This window comes from Delphinapterus leucas, chromosome 10, assembly GCF_059928025.1.
Source record: "Delphinapterus leucas isolate spDelLeu-1000000601 "Yukka" chromosome 10, BTC_Dleu_Yukka2, whole genome shotgun sequence".
NCBI classification, from domain to species: domain Eukaryota; kingdom Metazoa; phylum Chordata; class Mammalia; order Artiodactyla; family Monodontidae; genus Delphinapterus; species Delphinapterus leucas.
Genome location: NC_143138.1, coordinates 22,407,413 through 22,424,090, shown reverse-complemented (window position 1 = coordinate 22,424,090; position 16,678 = coordinate 22,407,413). Strand labels below are relative to the sequence as shown.

The 16,678-nt window shown below is 44.1% G+C and overlaps 1 protein-coding gene across 1 annotated transcript; it reads right to left on the bottom strand.

Moving 5' to 3' along the window:
* Positions 1-1,166: 1,166 nt before the first annotated feature.
* On the bottom strand, positions 1,167-15,376 carry TRIM40 (tripartite motif containing 40). The gene is made up of 5 exons (XM_022562344.2): positions 14,237-15,376; positions 4,038-4,133; positions 2,953-3,177; positions 2,635-2,657; positions 1,167-2,452 (listed from the first exon to the last, which is right to left on the bottom strand). Exons 1-5 carry the CDS (start codon positions 14,609-14,611, stop codon positions 2,206-2,208), a joined length of 966 nt encoding a protein of 321 aa, XP_022418052.2. The 5' UTR covers positions 14,612-15,376; the 3' UTR covers positions 1,167-2,205.
* Positions 15,377-16,678: the final 1,302 nt, after the last annotated feature.

The following is a 16,678-nucleotide window of genomic DNA, read 5'->3' as shown; positions in this document are numbered from 1 at the left end:
CCTTAACCCCCCAACTTCCTGTCCCCAATCCATCTGGCAACAAGAGTCCAGACTGGTTTTCCTTAAACACCACTTGTTCCTTTCACTCCTGATGCAAAACCCTTTGATGACTGCCTATGTTTTGGTGTCACTCATCTAACCCTCTGCTTGACTTCTGGTCTTCCCCATTCCCGAATATTCCAGACTGACTGGGTCAGTCTTTTCGTACTGCTACAAACGTGCTGAGGCCTTTTCCTACCTCCGCGCTTTCATCCGTGGAGCTGTCCTGACCTGGATGCTCTCCACCTTTCTCTCCTGCGTGTCCAATTCCACCCCTACGAAGCCAACCCCGACTTTGCCAGCCTCACTCGTGTCTCTCCTCTGAATCCCCACTGCCCTTAGCAACTAGGACACTTAATAACCCATCACACACTCTCTTGTTATTCCATCTGTGTTTATTCTGGTTCCATAGCTAGATTATAAGCTTTTGGCTGGAGACGTAGAATAAGAAGATGGAATTAACACATTTAAATGTTTCCAACGTGTTAGGCACTGCAGCAGGCATATATAATAACACTTAATTCTTACAAAAATCCCAGGCCATGAGTACCATTATCCTCATTTTAGAGGGGGTAGGACTGAGGTGCAGAGAGGCTAAGTAACTTGTACAGGGTTACAGAGGTATTAGGTGTCAGGACTGGGATTGAACTCAAGTCTGACTTGTGAGTTTTTACTCTTTACACCACAATGCAGCATCTCCTTGTAGTCATGTTTTATTCTTTGTATCCTTCAGTGCCAAGTATACTATTGACCATTTCTGCAAGGGCTCAGCAATACTAGTTAAAGGTCCCCTTTGTTAATCATGGAGCATCAAGAAGGGCCCTTAGGACTTCCCTGGTGGCGCAATGGTTAAGAATCTGCCTGCCAATGCAGGGGACACGGGTTCGAGCCCTGTCTGGGAAGATCCCACATGCTGCGGAACAGCTAAGCCTATGCGCCACAACTACTGAGCCTGCGCTCTAGAGCCTGAGAGCCACAACTACTAGAGCCCGCACGCCTAGAGCGCGTGCTCTGCAACAAGAGAAGCCACCGCAATGAATAAGCCCACGCACCATAACAAAGAGTAGCCCCAACTTGACACAACTAGAGAAAGCCCGCGCACAACAACGAAGACCCAACGTAGCCATAAATAAATAAATTTATTAAAAAAGAAAAAAGAAGGGTCCTTATACTTTCTATTAATTTATTCATGCATCCACTTAATAAATTTCACTGGACACCAACTATGAGACTGGCACTGTCCTAAACCCTGGGGACACAAAGACAGTGTACTGTCTTTACTCACCCAAAGAAATGATGCACAAATAATTAATATACAAAGGTATTATTCATTGTTCCATAAAAATTACAACAAATTTAGTGTCTTAAAACAACACAGATTTATTATATCATAGTTTCTATGACATCTATTGCCTCACAGTTTCTGTGGGTCAGAAATTTGGGTTCTCTGCTTAGGGTCTCACAAGGCTGCAATCAAGATGTCAGTTGGGCTGGGTTCTCCTCTTGAGGCTCGACTGGGGAAAAGTCCATTTCCAAGTTCACTTAGGCAGTTGGCAGAATTAATTTTCTTGCAGCTGCAAGACTGAGGGCCTCTGCTTCTTGTTGGCTGAAGGCTGGAGGCTGCTCTCAGCTCCTAGAGGCTGCCTGCTGGCCACAGGACTACCCACGTCATGAATCCAGCAAGGAGAGTTTCAAGAGTGAGCGTGTTAGCAAGGAGGCATCCCATCCATGTAATACAGTCTGCGAAGGGACAGCCCATCCCCTTTGCCATATTCCATTGATTAGAAGCAAGTCAGAGGTTCTGCTCACACTCAAAGAGAGGGGATCATACAAAGGCACGAACACCACGAGGGGAGCATCATGGGAGGTCCCTGTAGAGTCTGTCCACCACAAAAGTAATGTAAGCTCCAGGTGCGTTGTACAGACAACAGGTGCTACAGGAGCTCAGAAGGAATATTTCTGCCAACAGACGTGCCAGCTCCATAGACAGAGGTGGCCTCAGCACTGTGAACTCATGACATCCAGGTACCTGGGTACTCCCATTTTAATATGAGATTGTGAGAGATGGGTGCTACCGTCTGTTCACAGGCAAAACGGAGGTCTTGAATCCTGACTTCTGCAGTGGGAGCCTGGTTCAGGAAAGAGGCTGTGACTATTGTCCATGTATCAGAGGGTCAGGCATCTGATCACAGCTGTGGCATGTTCAGGAGGTGGCAGGCCTGAGGGTGCACTGGGCAGACGTAGTGGGAGGCTGGACAGGTTGGGGGAAGGAGAGCAAGGAGGCTGAGGTGAGTCTGAGACGAGCTGGTCCAGGGATGAACCGGTCAGAGCTACTGAGGATGGCTGGTTAAGTGATTCATTGATTCTTTTCTCTAAGTTGGGATAAATAGCCTCTAACTGCTCTGGAGCACTCCTAGAAACAAAGAAATCCTTCAGTATATTCTGTTCAATCTTCCACTTTCCATGTAGCCTGAAGATGCAAGTTAATGGAGCAGTGGAGCTCCTTGACCGTGAGAAAGCCCATACACACATCTATGTTTGTGTGGGTTTGTGCTGTGTAAGCACATGTGGGAAGGGAGATGGGACGGCTCATACCTGTTCAATAAGTCACTGGCGTCCTAGGAGAGAGAAAGAGAGTGAGAGTCACAACCAGTTCTCAGGTTCCTGTCCCCTCCAATTCCCTCCCCAACCAACTAGTGGATGGCACTCTGGGCTGTCACCTTGAGAACCGGAGAGGGTAGCACCCCTTCTGTGTACCTGTCTCTGCTGCAGCAGCATTGTGCAGCCTTGGACAAGCCACCACCACGTGTCACAGAGAAGACTCTCCTTACACCTCCCAGAGGGATGCTACAGGTAGGCTGCCCACTATTTGGGGAGAATCCCAGGCTTCGGGAGGCACCTCAGGGTGTGCACCTTCAGCAGGCTGGCATCCAGTTTCTTAGCCATCCCCTCCAGTTCAGTGACCAGGCTGCTGAGTTGAATCATTGCCCTGGAGATGCCAGGGATTCTGGACACCTCTGCTGGCATGTCCTCCAGCTGGCCTGGCCGCTGCTGAGGGAGGGCATCCAGCTGTCTCCTGGCTCGGTGTTGACGCTCCAGTTCAGCCTCCAGCCTGTGGGTCCTACAGTCTGCCTGAAACTCCAGAAAAGGGGCTCCCTAAGATTCAATGTCAGATGGCTCCCTCTGGACCTTCAGTCTCTGAACGTTCTAAGCGAGAATGCTGATTTCTCGGTCCCCCTCCCCTCATGGCATTGCCTCTGCATGTTATGGGTATTACAGGGGGAGCCGTGTTCCTCAAAAATGAAGGGACACCTCCCCCCGCACCTCACACCCTTGTGAACATCCACAGATGCCATGTCTCACACACACACACACACACACACACACACTCGGCTATATCCTTCCGCTGACTTTTTTTTTTTTTTTTTTTTTGCGGTACGCAGGCCTCTCACTGCCGCGGTCCCTCCTGTTGCAGAGCACAGGCTCCGGACGCACAGGCCCAGCAGCCATGGCTCACGGGCCTAGCCGCTCTGAGGCATGTGGGATCTTCCCGGACCGGGGCGCGAACCCATGTCCCCTGCATCGGCAGGCAGACTCTCAACCACTGTGCCACCAGGGAAGCCGTTCCACTGACTTTTAACCCCCTTCACATCATAGGGTGAGGAGAGACCCCACATCAAAGTGAGCAAGCAACAGAAAGGTAGATGGTCAGAGACAGAGAAAGAGACCTATGGTTTGTGGAGTAGTTTTCAGTTGATGGGCTGCTTGTCTCCTTTGATCTTCACTGAGAACCAGGTGGAACACGACTGGCTTTCCCTGAACATATAAACCACATGAAGGTCAGAGGGCTTGACTCACCCCAGGTCACTCAGCCAGCAAACACCGAGGCCGAGCCCAGCACTTGTGTTTCCAGCCTCCAGGCCCTCCCCCCACAGCAGGCTGCTCCAGACAGACAGATGATCAGACCGGAGTCCTTCCTGGGACTCTGCGAAGCCCACCTGCATAGCCTGCAGTCTCTCCTCCTCCTGAGCCCTGAGCCGCTGGAGCTCGCAGATGTCCTTTCTGAGCTTCCTGATCCTGCGGTTGAGTCGTTCCTAGAGAGACAGACACCCCTGCTGGTCAGACTGGGGGTGAGGGTGGTGCCCGTGGAACACACGGCAGGGAGGGGGTGTCCTGATCCCAGGATGAGGCTAAAGTAAAATTCTGCCTAAAAAGAGGCAGCCTTCTATTCATCATGCTTGGGTTAAGGAACACAAGAGTTTATTTAATGGATAGTGATGGCAAAAAGCAATAGGTAATTTTTTAAAAAGACTTAACTACGTAAAAATAACAGATAGTAAGAGAACCTTTTCTACTTGACTTCAGGGTGTTTTTCTCCCGACATCTAAGAGTTATGTGCTGATCACTGGCAACCCTCACTATTTCTCATCAAGTGAAGCCAATCTAGAGAGACCTGACTTACAGAGGAGAGGAAAAATCCCTACTCTGGCTGGGAGGGACAAGAACTCTCTATTAGAGCAAACCCACAGCCCAGGAAGGCATGGAACCTCTCTCTAAATCTTAAATCAGTGTCTGGATGGGTCACGGTGTCCTGGAATCTAAGGATATAATGAATCATTTCAGTTTCTAAAACATTTACTTTCAGATTTTGGGTAAACTATGTAGGAAGCAAATATAAACAAAGCTGATACTGATATCAGCATAAGCCTTTAATGAATCAAAATGGAAGAAAGGCACAGGGCGGGGGGTATCAGCAGAAGAGTCTGGAAACGTTCTTCTTGTAACCCTTGTTACCTTAGTTACAAAATATATTTGCGTACCAGATAAAAGGGTGTACAAAGCCATAGTAATAAAACAGTGTGGTACTGCGACAAGGACAAATAGAAAATGGAAGAAGAGAGAGCTCAGGGACAGACCCATGTTTACAAAAGAATTTAAAAAGAAAAAAAAAGTAAAAAGAAATGAGTGACAGGTATGAAATGTGCAATGTGGAGAATATAGTCAAAAACTGTGTAATATCTTTGTATCGTGACATATTGTAAGTAAACTTATTGTGGTGATCATTTTGAAAGGTATAGAAATATTGAATCACTATGTTGTGTAAGAGGAACTCTCATAATATTGCAGGTCAATTATGCTTCCAAAACAAACAAATGAACAAACATAGAAAAAGAGATCAGATTTGTGGTTACCAGAGGTGGGGAGTGGGAGGACGGGGAATTGGATAAAGGCAGTCACAAGATACAAACTCCCAGTTATAAGATAAATAAGTACTAGGGATGTAATGTACAACATGATAAATATAATTCCCACTGCTATATGTTATATATGAAAGTTGGTAAGAGAGTACATCTTGAGCTCTCGACACAATAAAAAATTTTTTTCTATTTGTTTAATTTCATATCTATATGAGATAATGTGTGTTCATTAAACTTATTGTAATAATCGTTTCATTATGTATGTAAGTCAAATCATTATGCTGTACACCTTAAACTTACATACTACTGTATGTCAATTATAACTCAATAAAACTGGGAGAAAATAAGATAAAATAAAAATAAAAAGCAATACACAGTTCAGTAAGAGAAGGGACAAAATCTGTAGGAGATGGTGTTGAGAAAACTGGCTTACAACAACAGGGAAAAATAAAGTCAGATCCCTATCCAGAACCATATATGAAGGCAGGCTCTAGCTGGATTAAAGACAGTGTGAAAGGAAAACTACAAAGTTAATAGAAAATAATGTTAAAGAATAAATTTGTGAGCTGGGGGTAGGGAAAAATGTCTTAGATAAACCCCCAAAAGCACCATCCATGAGAGAATGATTTAATTTGATTACCTCAAAATTAAATATCTCTGTTCAATGACAACTCTATGGACAAACCTAACAGAGAAATAACAGACTAAGAGATAATATCTGCAATGTCTAAAGCCAACAAGAGACTATATATAGAATATAAAAGGAAAGCCTAGGGAATTCCCCAGTGGTCCAGTGGTTAGGACTCAGCGTTTTCACTGCCATGGACCATTTCAATCCCTGGTCGGGGAACTAAGATCCCTCAAGCTGCAAGGCGCAGCCTAAATAAATAAGTAAATAAATAAATAAATAAAAGGAAAGCCTAGACATCAATAAGAAGACAGGAACCCAAGAGAAAAATTGGCAAAGAATATGGACAGTTAATTCACAGACGAGGGGATGCCCAAACTCACCTGTGATTAGAGAAATGGAAACTAATACAATGAAATGTTATTTGACCCCCATTAGAGTAATAAAAATTAGACAACTGGATAACACCTGGGGGAGGTGGGATGTGTGTGGATATAAGGACCACACTGTGGGCTGGTCAGATATGCACTGGCACAGCCCTTCTGGCAACGGTACCGGCCACCTAGGTGTGCTTTCCTCTGTGATCCAGTGATCCTGCTTCTGAGTAAAAATCCCAGAGAATTCCTAGGTTCTAAGAGAACATGTACACTACAGCACTGGTTGTGGTAACAGAGAATTGGAATCACATAAAGTCCATTCCTGGGAAATGGATGGGTAAAATATGGCAGGTGCCCACTATGGAACACAGTGCATGTGTCAGAAAAAATGGACTATGGGACCCACAAAACATGGACTGATCTCAAAAACGTGGTAGAGCGAAAAGCAAGAAATAGCACGAAGCCCATCATATAATTTTGTTAATTCAATATGCAAGCACACAGTGCAGCAATGTGTGTTTTACCAAACTGTCTACAAATAAAAATACAACAAATGCTTTAAGTGGTTGTCCATGGAAGAGGGAGGAATGATGATTAAATGGAACAAACAAAACATGAACAGGATTTGTGGACTAAAGATAAGAGTGTGCTATTGACTGAAGAGTGCGTGTTTCATTAAGTAAATCCTTCTCACCTCAGGTCAAAAAAAATTGGGGGGGGTGGATTTTGTTGTTGTTGGCTGTTTATGGGGAATATTTCTTCTTTTTGTCATTTTGCCTCATTTTCTCTTATAAGCTCTTAAAATGTATTGCTTTTGGAAAAGAAGAGTCCCACATCACTGGAGATGTACAGGTAAGGCTGGGGGTGGACGAGATGACTGTGAAAGTTCTTTCTGGCCCTGAGATTCAGAGGGTGAAACCAAGGTCAAGGGGCTGTGGGTGAGACTTCAGCGAGGACATTCAAGTAAACAAACAGAAAACAGAGGAGACAATGATGTCACTAGGAAATTATTGTAAAACGTTTCATGTCACTGGTGTTACCTGCAGGCATTTCCCAGCAGACAAGGAATAAAACAGTCATAGAAGGAGGGGGAGGAAGTAAATGGGCGTCTTGGATTTCACTCAAGGGCCTCAACGGTGAAGGCGGAGGCTGGAGTGCGGTGGGGAATTGTCTGTGTGAGCACAAAAGTTCAGGTCTCGAAAAGCTCAAACAAGCAAGCTACCCCTTCCATCTACTCTCTCTGTTCTCACAGCTACATTTCTTGAAGTAGTTGGTTCTTGCTGTCTTCACGCCCTCGTGGCCCCTTTGCTCCTCAGCACCTGCTTTTGTTTCTCATCATTCTTTGGGAACTGCTCTCTCCAAGGTCGCAGTGATCCCCAGGAAGCAAACCCAGAGGTGACTTCTTCTCAGGCCTCCTCTTCTTGGATGTGATTCTACCCGCCCCACTCTCCCGACCTCCCACCCCCGTCCTTCCTTGACCTTCCTGAGGTTGTTTCTTTAACCCTCCTCTTTCTCTAAATGATGTCCTTAATTTCAGGCTTCAGATTTTATCATAATTCCCAAAAGCTCTTTGTCCTAACAGTCAATCCCATGTTTCCAGCTGAGACTTAAGTATCTCCTACTGCCCTATGGACAGCTCAAACTCAGATTGGAGTAATCAAACTTATCTTCCTCTTCCCCACCCTCTTCCACAATTCACTACTCTTGACCACCATATTTCTGTCCTTGGACTCACCCTTCTGTCTGTCATCCAGCTTGAAACCTCAGTCATATTTTATCTTTTACCTGTGCTACTACTGTCTTCAAAAGTGTTTCTCATTATCAAAGATAAGCCCGAACTCCTTAACCCAATATCCAAGGCCCTCTGTAACCCAATTTACATTTCCTGTGTTACCTCTCTCTACTCCCTCCCTGTTCTCCGCACTAGCCAAACAGAGCTGCTTGTGGTTTCCTGGACACACCCCCACGCAGCCATGCCTCTTCATGGCTTTTTTTTTACTTCCTTCTGCCAGGAATGCTATCTATTGCTGCCTGTCAAAGTCAGGTCTGTTCTTAAGATCCGGTTCAAAATGTCAGAGTCCTGTCTTCTGGAGTAGTTTAAAATTTAATGAAGAGTTTAAAGTCAACTGCGGAGATTGTGTAAATGAAAAAAGGAAGCAAAAATAACAGCAATAAAAATAATGCATGAAAAACGAGAATAATTCAGATCTATCATTTAAAATATTCAAAATGAGTAAGGTAAAGTCCCTCGTTTTTCAAAAAATATTTATTCATCCATTTTTGCATTAAGGTAATATTTGTGTAAATAAGGTACTCATTAGAATTAGAAAGCAAAATTCTACAAACTTTTATCTTCCTAAAATATTCCTCAGGGGGAAAAAAAGACAAATTGAAATATAGGGAATAGTGTAAGACCTGTTTTGTCTTGATAAATATTTTCTAAAGTCTGTGATCCTATCAGATATCAGATAAAATGTGATTTCACAGTAAAAAAGTTGACCGAAAAGGACATTAAGTAGTGAGGAAACATGAGAACATAGCAACATTTAAAATCCTTCTCAAATGGCTTACTAGGACTTCCCTGGTGGTGCAGTGATTAAGAATCCACCTGCCAATGCAGGGGACACAGGTACGATCCCTGGTTGGGGAAGATCCCGCATGCCACGGAGCAGCTAAGCCCATGCACCACAACTACTGAGCCTGCACTCTAGAGCCCGTGAGCCACAACTACTGAAGCCCGCGCCTAGAGCCCGTGCTCTGCAGCAAAGAGAAGCCACCATAATGAGAAGCCTGCGCACCACTACGAAGAGTAGCTCCCGCTCGCTGCAACTGGAGAAAGTCCACGCGCAGCAATGAAGACCCAACGCAGCCAATAAATAAATAAATAAAAATTTTTAAAAAGGCTTACAAAACGCATCAAAGAAAAAGTGGTTAACAGGCAAAAAGGTACGTTTCCCCCAATACAGTCACACACACACAAAAAAAGACCAGCTTTCAAAATACATGCTCCTTACAGAACAAAAAGTGCCCCAAAATATGGATAAGAATGATATCACCCATTATATTTTATGAGGAAAAACGGTGTTGATGACTAAACCTGACAATGTCCACATGATCGTGCATCTAGAAAATGTCAGGAAATTAAGTTAAAGGACATATGAACTCAGCAAAGACTCTCAGCGGCCATGGCTCACGGGCCCAGCCACTCCGCGGCATGTGGGATCTTCCCAGAGCGGGTCACGAACCCGTGTCCTCTGCATCGGCAGGCGAACTCTCAACCACTGCGCCACCAGGGAAGCCCCAAAAGTCATAATTCTTAATGTAATCAACAAATTTAATGCAATGCCAATTAAAATTTCAGGGATTCTCCATAAAACTTAGAAAAATTATATAAGAAAATCCTTCTGGAGACTTCCCTGGTGGTCTGGTGGTTAAAACTCCTCATCCCCAATGCAGGGGACCTGGGTTCGATCCCTGGTCAGGGAACTAGATTCCGCATGCCGCAACTAAGAGCCTGCATGCCGCAAGTAAAGATCCCACGTGCCACAACAAAGATCCCGCATGCAGCAACAAAGATCCCACGTGCTACAAGTAATACCCAGCAGAGCCAAATAAATAAATTAAATTAAATTAAATTAAATTTAGAAAAAAGAAAATCCTTCTGAAAAGACAGTCAGCAAGACCATCAGGTTACAAAAAATTATTATTTGACAAAGATGCTACTAAATTTAAAAATAAACCATAAAGCAATAAGTATCAAAACTATATAATAACTTTAGAACAGAAAAAAATAATCAATGGACTAGAGTAAGAAAAATGCCACTATTATAAGAATTTAATTTATGTCAAACCAAAAAGAACATATAGATGTGAAAAGGACTCACAGAAATGTTTGAGGGACAACTGTATACCAGAATAAAGAAAAAATAACTTTATTGTTTGATAAAGGAGTCATCCTTCACACAACACAGTATATTAAATTCCAAATAAGTCAGGAATTACTTAATCTTTAAAAATGATACAGACCTAATATCTATCTATCTATCACCATACTAGATAAATTTCTGAGTAAGACATGGAGATTTTATTTCTTAAAAAGAATAGAACTGATTCAAGTACAAATTCTTAAAATTTTTGCCCCAAAAATGAAATAAAAAGGAAAGAAATATCGGAATAGGAAAAATGAAGGTTAAACATAATTAGTATAGCTTATTATCCAAAAGATAAACTACTCTGATGCACTCATGTAGAATTTATGCCCTGATTCTAAGGGGAAATGTAGACAGTGAGTCTCCATGTGGAGAGAAACCTCACCGCCAGCATAGTAAAACAACTTCAATCATTGTCACACACCTGGAAAACCAGCAAACCACATTGAAAAAAGTGATTGACAACAACATGAGTTGGGCAGTAGGGAAACAGATGTACAAAAAAGACATTGCAAAATTTTCAGTCTTCTGGAGTGCAGTCAGGCAATACATAATTCCTTTAAAAAGGACACAATTTACAATATTTACAATTTAAAGTATTTAATTTACAAAATTTAATTCAAAGGAATAGAGGCATGGTGAGAAATCATAAGAAATCTTTATTTCAAAACTATGCTGTCAACATCTACAAACACACTCAGGGTCTCCCATTGTAATCAGTCCTTTGAAAATACCTCCAACTCCCCAGACTTTGGCTGTCCTCAGGCAGCCTCATGAAACTCACGAAATCCCTAGTTTCAAAACTCAAACTGGTGCTCTATGCTGCCTGCCAATTCCACTCAGTTTCACTCGTAGGTTCGCTTTTCCAGACTCTACCGCGGCTTCTCCTCTCTTTTCAAACCTTTCACACCTCCACCTCTACCCACACTGCTGATGTCCTTCCCTCACATATTATTGAGGAAATATACCCGAACACTCGGGTCCTCTCCCAAACTGCAAGACTCCCTCCCCTTGCAGAGGCCTTCTTTTGTTCCCCACTGTTACAATGGAAGAAGTGTGCCTCCTCCCAGCCCAGCATCCACTTCTCTGCTGCCCATCTTACTGGATGGCTCAGCATCATTCAATGCACTCCACCATTGCTTCTTCTTCTTCTTTTTTTTTAATATTTATTTATTTGGCTGCATCGGGTCTTAGTTGCGGCATGCGGGATCTTCCTTGCGGCATGTAGTGTCTTTCGTTGCAGTGGGCTCAGTAGTTGCAGCTCACGGCCTTAGTTGTCCCTCAGCATGTGGGATCTTAGTTCCCTGACCAGGGATCGAACCCTCGTCCCTTGCATTGGAAGGCGGATTCTTAACCACTGGACGACCAGGGAAGTCCTTCTACTGTCACTTCTTAACAGATTCTTCTCTCTTAGCATCTAGAACACCACTCCCCTTGCTTTTCTCCTGCCTTGCTAGTGGCTTGCTTTCAGTCTCCTTTGCTGGGTCCCCCTCCACCTTACATCTAAATGATGGCCTTTCTAAGGACCTTGCCCTGGAACTTCTTTTCTCTCTAGGCTCTCTCCTGAGGATATTGCATCCATTCCCTTGGATTTAAATATTATCTTTATTCTGATGGAACCCTGTCCTAAGTTCTGGGAATACTAACCCAGACTCTCTTTGGAGATCCAGATTTCAAAGCCAGCCACTTAACTAAGATCCTACTTTGATGTGTCTCAACTTGGACTTGACTCGTCCTAAATGAAACTTGATGTTTCATTCAAACCTGTTCTCCCCAGTCCTTATCGTTCCATCATTCATCCAGTTTCTCAAATCAGAAACTCATGAAGTCATCTTTGATTCCCTTCATTCCCTCACCCCACTTTAATCTGTCAGTAAATCCTGGCAATTCACACTCTAATTATAAACTCTTCAAATATAACAAGGCTTTTCCGGATCTGGGGCTCTCAAATCTGTGCTTCCCTTCTGCCCAGTCTTTACAATGGCCACCTTCTCTTTTTCCTGATCTCAGCACCGGTGCCACCTCCTCCATGAGGCCCTCACCAACCACATGGATCACCCATTACTCTCCATCTCAGATTCTTGTTTTCTTCTTAGCTCATACGAGACTTGTAGTTTGTTTGATTTCGTGTCTGTCTTTCTTATTAAACTGCAAAGTCCCTGGCAGGAGGGATGGCATCTGACTTGTTCATCATTGTACTCCTAGCATGTATGGTAGTTCCCAATACACTACAGGAACTTAAGTCTTTCTTAAATGAACAAATATTGTTATTTATTTATTTTAGTTTTCCTGTCATAATTTAAAGGTAAACTTGAGGACAAAGATTATGAATCATATTTATACTTCCTACAATACCTAGCATGGCATCCTATACAAAGCACAGGCCTGAATAAATCATTGAGTGAGTGAATAGATTTTTCCATCTATTCACTGGCCCATCAGCAGGTGGGAGAGCTCTCTCTGCCCTCCTGTGGTACCCTGCGCTTAGAGGGAATGATGTTAGAACCAGAGAATTTTGCCTCTTTGGCTTTCTGAGTTATTTCTCTACCTTCTCTACCTTCCCATAGTCACCTTCAATCTGGACTCCCCAGTTTCTCACCCTGTATTATAACATGTTCAAAAAGTCAAGTATCTAAAAGAAGACTTGGAAATTCATCCTTCGTTATTGGATAGAAAGACACCATGGTGAAAATATGTCAATTGTCAGTCCAATCAAATACTAACTGAATTGAGGATGGGGGTAGAGGATAGTTGGGAAAAAAATGCTAAAGCTAACTGGCAAAATAAATATATCTGAATATCCACAAAAATTCTGAAAAATAAGAATATTGTGAGGGTTCCAAGAGCTACTGACATTAAAACACATTGCAAAGGTACAGTGCTTAAAATGGTTTGACACACAAGCAGGAATGGATAGAAGAATAGAACGGAATGGAGAGTCAAGAAAATGTGCAAGTCTATACGTACCCATGGCAGATTAAGAAGTCGGCATTCAAATCAGTGGGGGAACTACGGATTATTCAGTAAATAGTGATAGGAAAAATTGATCAAAACTTGGAAGTTAGGTTATTCTTTCACCAAAATACAGCTCGGATATTCTAAGTCCTCCAAAATATATGTTGAAGGATACTCATTACAATATTCCATGAGACCTCAAAACAAAACAATAACCTGGAAATAGCTCAATATCCGCCAGTTTATAGTACATTCGTAGAATTGAACACCATGCAGTTGTTGAAAAGAATTCATAAGATCTAGATGTACTGATGGGAAAATGGGATAATGTCCAAGATGTATTTTTAGATGATAAAAACGATTTACAGAAAAATATATAGAGAATCCGTGTGTGTGTGTGTGTGTGTGTGTGTGTGTTTTAGAGACTGCATTCATACACACACACACAAGTTTCTGGAAGAATGATACACAAAAATCTAACAGTGGTTACCTCTGGGGACTGAGAATGGGGGAAAGCAGGGAGAAAGATTTTTAGTTTTGACTTTATACCTTACAGTGTTGTCTGAATGTACTAGTTTTATGATAAAAAAATTTAAAAATAGGATAAAAATAATCACTATAGAAAGGAAGGAAAGAAAAGATGAAGAAGGAAGAGAGAGAGAGAATCATGTGCTAATTTCCAGGTTTCAATGTATTTACAGGTTAATCATTAGGATATGTAAAACCTGATTATATTTCTAGCCAATTTTCTAGTACTATCAAACAGGGGAACCATACAGTCTTAGTACTAAAAGAGTTTTGCATTATTTAGTCCAATTCCTTCGTGCTACAGATGAGCAAAATGCGAGGAGCTCATGCTTCCTGGGAATCTGACATCGTGTGACCGTATCTCCTCTTAGACTCCTATTAATGCATTGAAACTTTAACATTAGTAGCAAGATAAACACAGAAAAGTGAAGACAAGGGTCCAAAACAGAATAAAGCAGGAGAAACAAAGAAAAGTGTCAGTTACCGAGCCTCTATGATACGTCAGGCATAAAGGACAGGGAGTAGGAAGGAGTAACTCAGGGAGGTGGTGGCAGAGGGATGGCTGTGATGACCCTGCCTTACCTTGTAGTGGCTGATGGCATTTTCAATGGCCAGTTCACAGTGAGACTTGTGTTCAGGGGACACCCGGCATTCCACACACAGAAGACATCTGCTCTCCTCACAGAACAAGCACACCTTCTTCTGGTGGCTGTCGCAGGTATAGCCGGCCCCCAGGACCCCCTCGGAACAGGGCTTCCGGCAGAGGGGGCAGCTGAGGACCCCGGAGGCTGAGGCCTTCTCCAGGTGCTGGGCCAGGCATGCTCGACAGAAGAGGTGTCTGCAGTCAGTGCGCACCGCCTCCTTCAGGCACTCCTGGCAGATGGGGCAGATGCCCTCTTCCCGGCTGTCCTCCCGCAGAGGGAGCATGGCCTCCACCTCACACTGCCAGCCTCCCATCTATAGGGCCTCCTTCCCCACTGGAGCTTTGGACAGCCTGCCACCCTAGACAGTCCAGGTAAGATGGCCCAGCTGGAAGGAGGCGGCCCTGGAGCAGCTCAGAGGACCTGATTCAGCCCTCCAACGGCAGGCAGCTGCCCACTCTCCATCAACAGAACTGTAGCACGGACAACAGAAACCACCATTCTGCAACAGGTTTCAGGAATCAATCATCAACTTTGACACACACGCTCTGGTTTCCTTGTCTTTACTAAACTTGAAATCACTCCTTTTCACACACCTGGAGGAAGCAGGTGATTCAAAGACCAGTTTTCCTCTTCAGAGCTTTCTGTGCATATTTTTACAGCTCAAAGTTAAAAGGCCAGAGTATCCTGGTCAGAAGCCAGAGATTCATAAACTTAAAAGGTGAACGTCTTCTCTGATTTGCCCTCAGTTGAGAGAAGCTGGCAGGAGTTTATCAAGCACCACACTGTGATACTTGCAGGCTCGCAGTCACACTCTAAGAATTTGGCTACTGCTGTCAATTACTACCCGGCTATTTGCATCAGCATCTCTGTCAGCTGTTCATTCCCCCAACCAGCATCCCTCTCACGGTTACACAGATTCTGCAATGAAAGGGAAAGAGAAGGAGAACAGGACATAGAGCAGTTTGGAGACCTTTCGCCTTCCTTTCAAGCCATCTCCAAAGAAGACCCAAAGAAGAAAGTACTCCCCCATCCCCACTTCACTTAAACACTGCATTCAACACTCAGTCCCTAAGCCTCTTGCCTAGTCCTCCTCCAGAAAAGCTCCCCTGGTATCCTACTTCAATTTCTCTTGCCACGACATCAGGCCATGATCTCATGCTCCAGATCTGGAGAGATGGCCAGCAGGTGAATGGTTTTTAGACCGTGCCGATTATATATGCTCACGCGTTAGTAAACATGGGGGAGAGGTGACAAGGCCCATCTTCCCATGGCTGCGTGACTGATCTAGGGGAGGTGCAAGGTGAGATGGACTTTGGCTGGTGAAAGGTGTGGCTTGTTTGCACATGGGGAGGAGGAAAGTCTTGGTGCCTCTGATGTAAGTATGACATGAAGTGAGAGTCAACGCACAGAATGAAGACCTCCCAGAGCCTCCGCCTAGGTACCTCGGGATCCAGGCGTCAGAGAACCACGGCATCTGCTCAGGATACCAGAAAACCAAGTGCCCAGCCACTGTCTTCCAATTTCCCTCCAGTCAGGCTGGTTTCAGCACCGACACTGGGGTCCCAGGGGGGACAACACTAATGAGAGTTGCCAGCTGAGGCTGTATTAAAAGGTGCAACATTCTTGTTCAAATCTCACTCCGTACTATCCTTCCTTAATCCCACTTGACCACTGTCTGCTGTAGGGTTTCTATTAAAAAGTCACTTTCCCCGTAAGTCATAGTTCCTTGGCCTTTTTATCAAAGGGGATGGCTCCCTCGAATCTCAGGGTCACGGGTGGGGTGAGCATCTTCCTCACTCCATACACCACCTCCTAAGCGTGAGGTCCCCAGAGCCAGATAAAAGCCCCTATGTGTGGAGCTCTGGTCGCCCACGCTCTCCCTCTGCCTTGCTGCTCTCCACAGAGCCAATTCCCTTGATTTGCCGACGATGAGCCATTGAGCCTTGTGAGCCACCCATGTCCTGCCACCATCCTGGGTGATTTCAAGGACGATGTAGATGACCATCAACACTGAGGTCTTTCAGCTCATTGACATGCTCACATCCAGCGACCTTTACTTTTGCTGCCCACACTAGTGACCATTCTCTGGTCCTTGTCAGAACAGACTTCACCACCTGACATCACAAATCTAGGCATCGGACTCATCTTACATCTCTCTCCCTAAGCTTCTCACTAACACATCTGTTCATTAGTCTCTAATCCTTGACCCCTCCACATTCCTCATTTGTCACATCTTATGAGATAATATGAGAAACAAAAATGAGGAGAGATTAAGTAACCTGCCCAAGGCCACAGAGGGGTAAACAGAGAGCTGGGATTCAGATCTGGATCTCTGTCATTTTAGCCCACATGCCTCATCACCACAAAATGTCATCTGTTC

Coding starts and splice junctions, on each gene's coding strand:
- TRIM40 (XM_022562344.2), bottom strand. CDS start 14,611: ATGGGAGGCTGGCAGTGTGAGGTGGAGGCCATGCTCCCTCTGCGGGAG. Junction 4,134..14,236: donor ATGCCATCAGCCACTACAAG/GTAAGGCAGGGT, acceptor CTGTCTCTCTAG/GAACGACTCAACCGCAGGAT. Junction 2,658..2,952: donor TGGATGCCAGCCTGCTGAAG/GTGCACACCCTG, acceptor TCTCTCTCCTAG/GACGCCAGTGACTTATTGAA.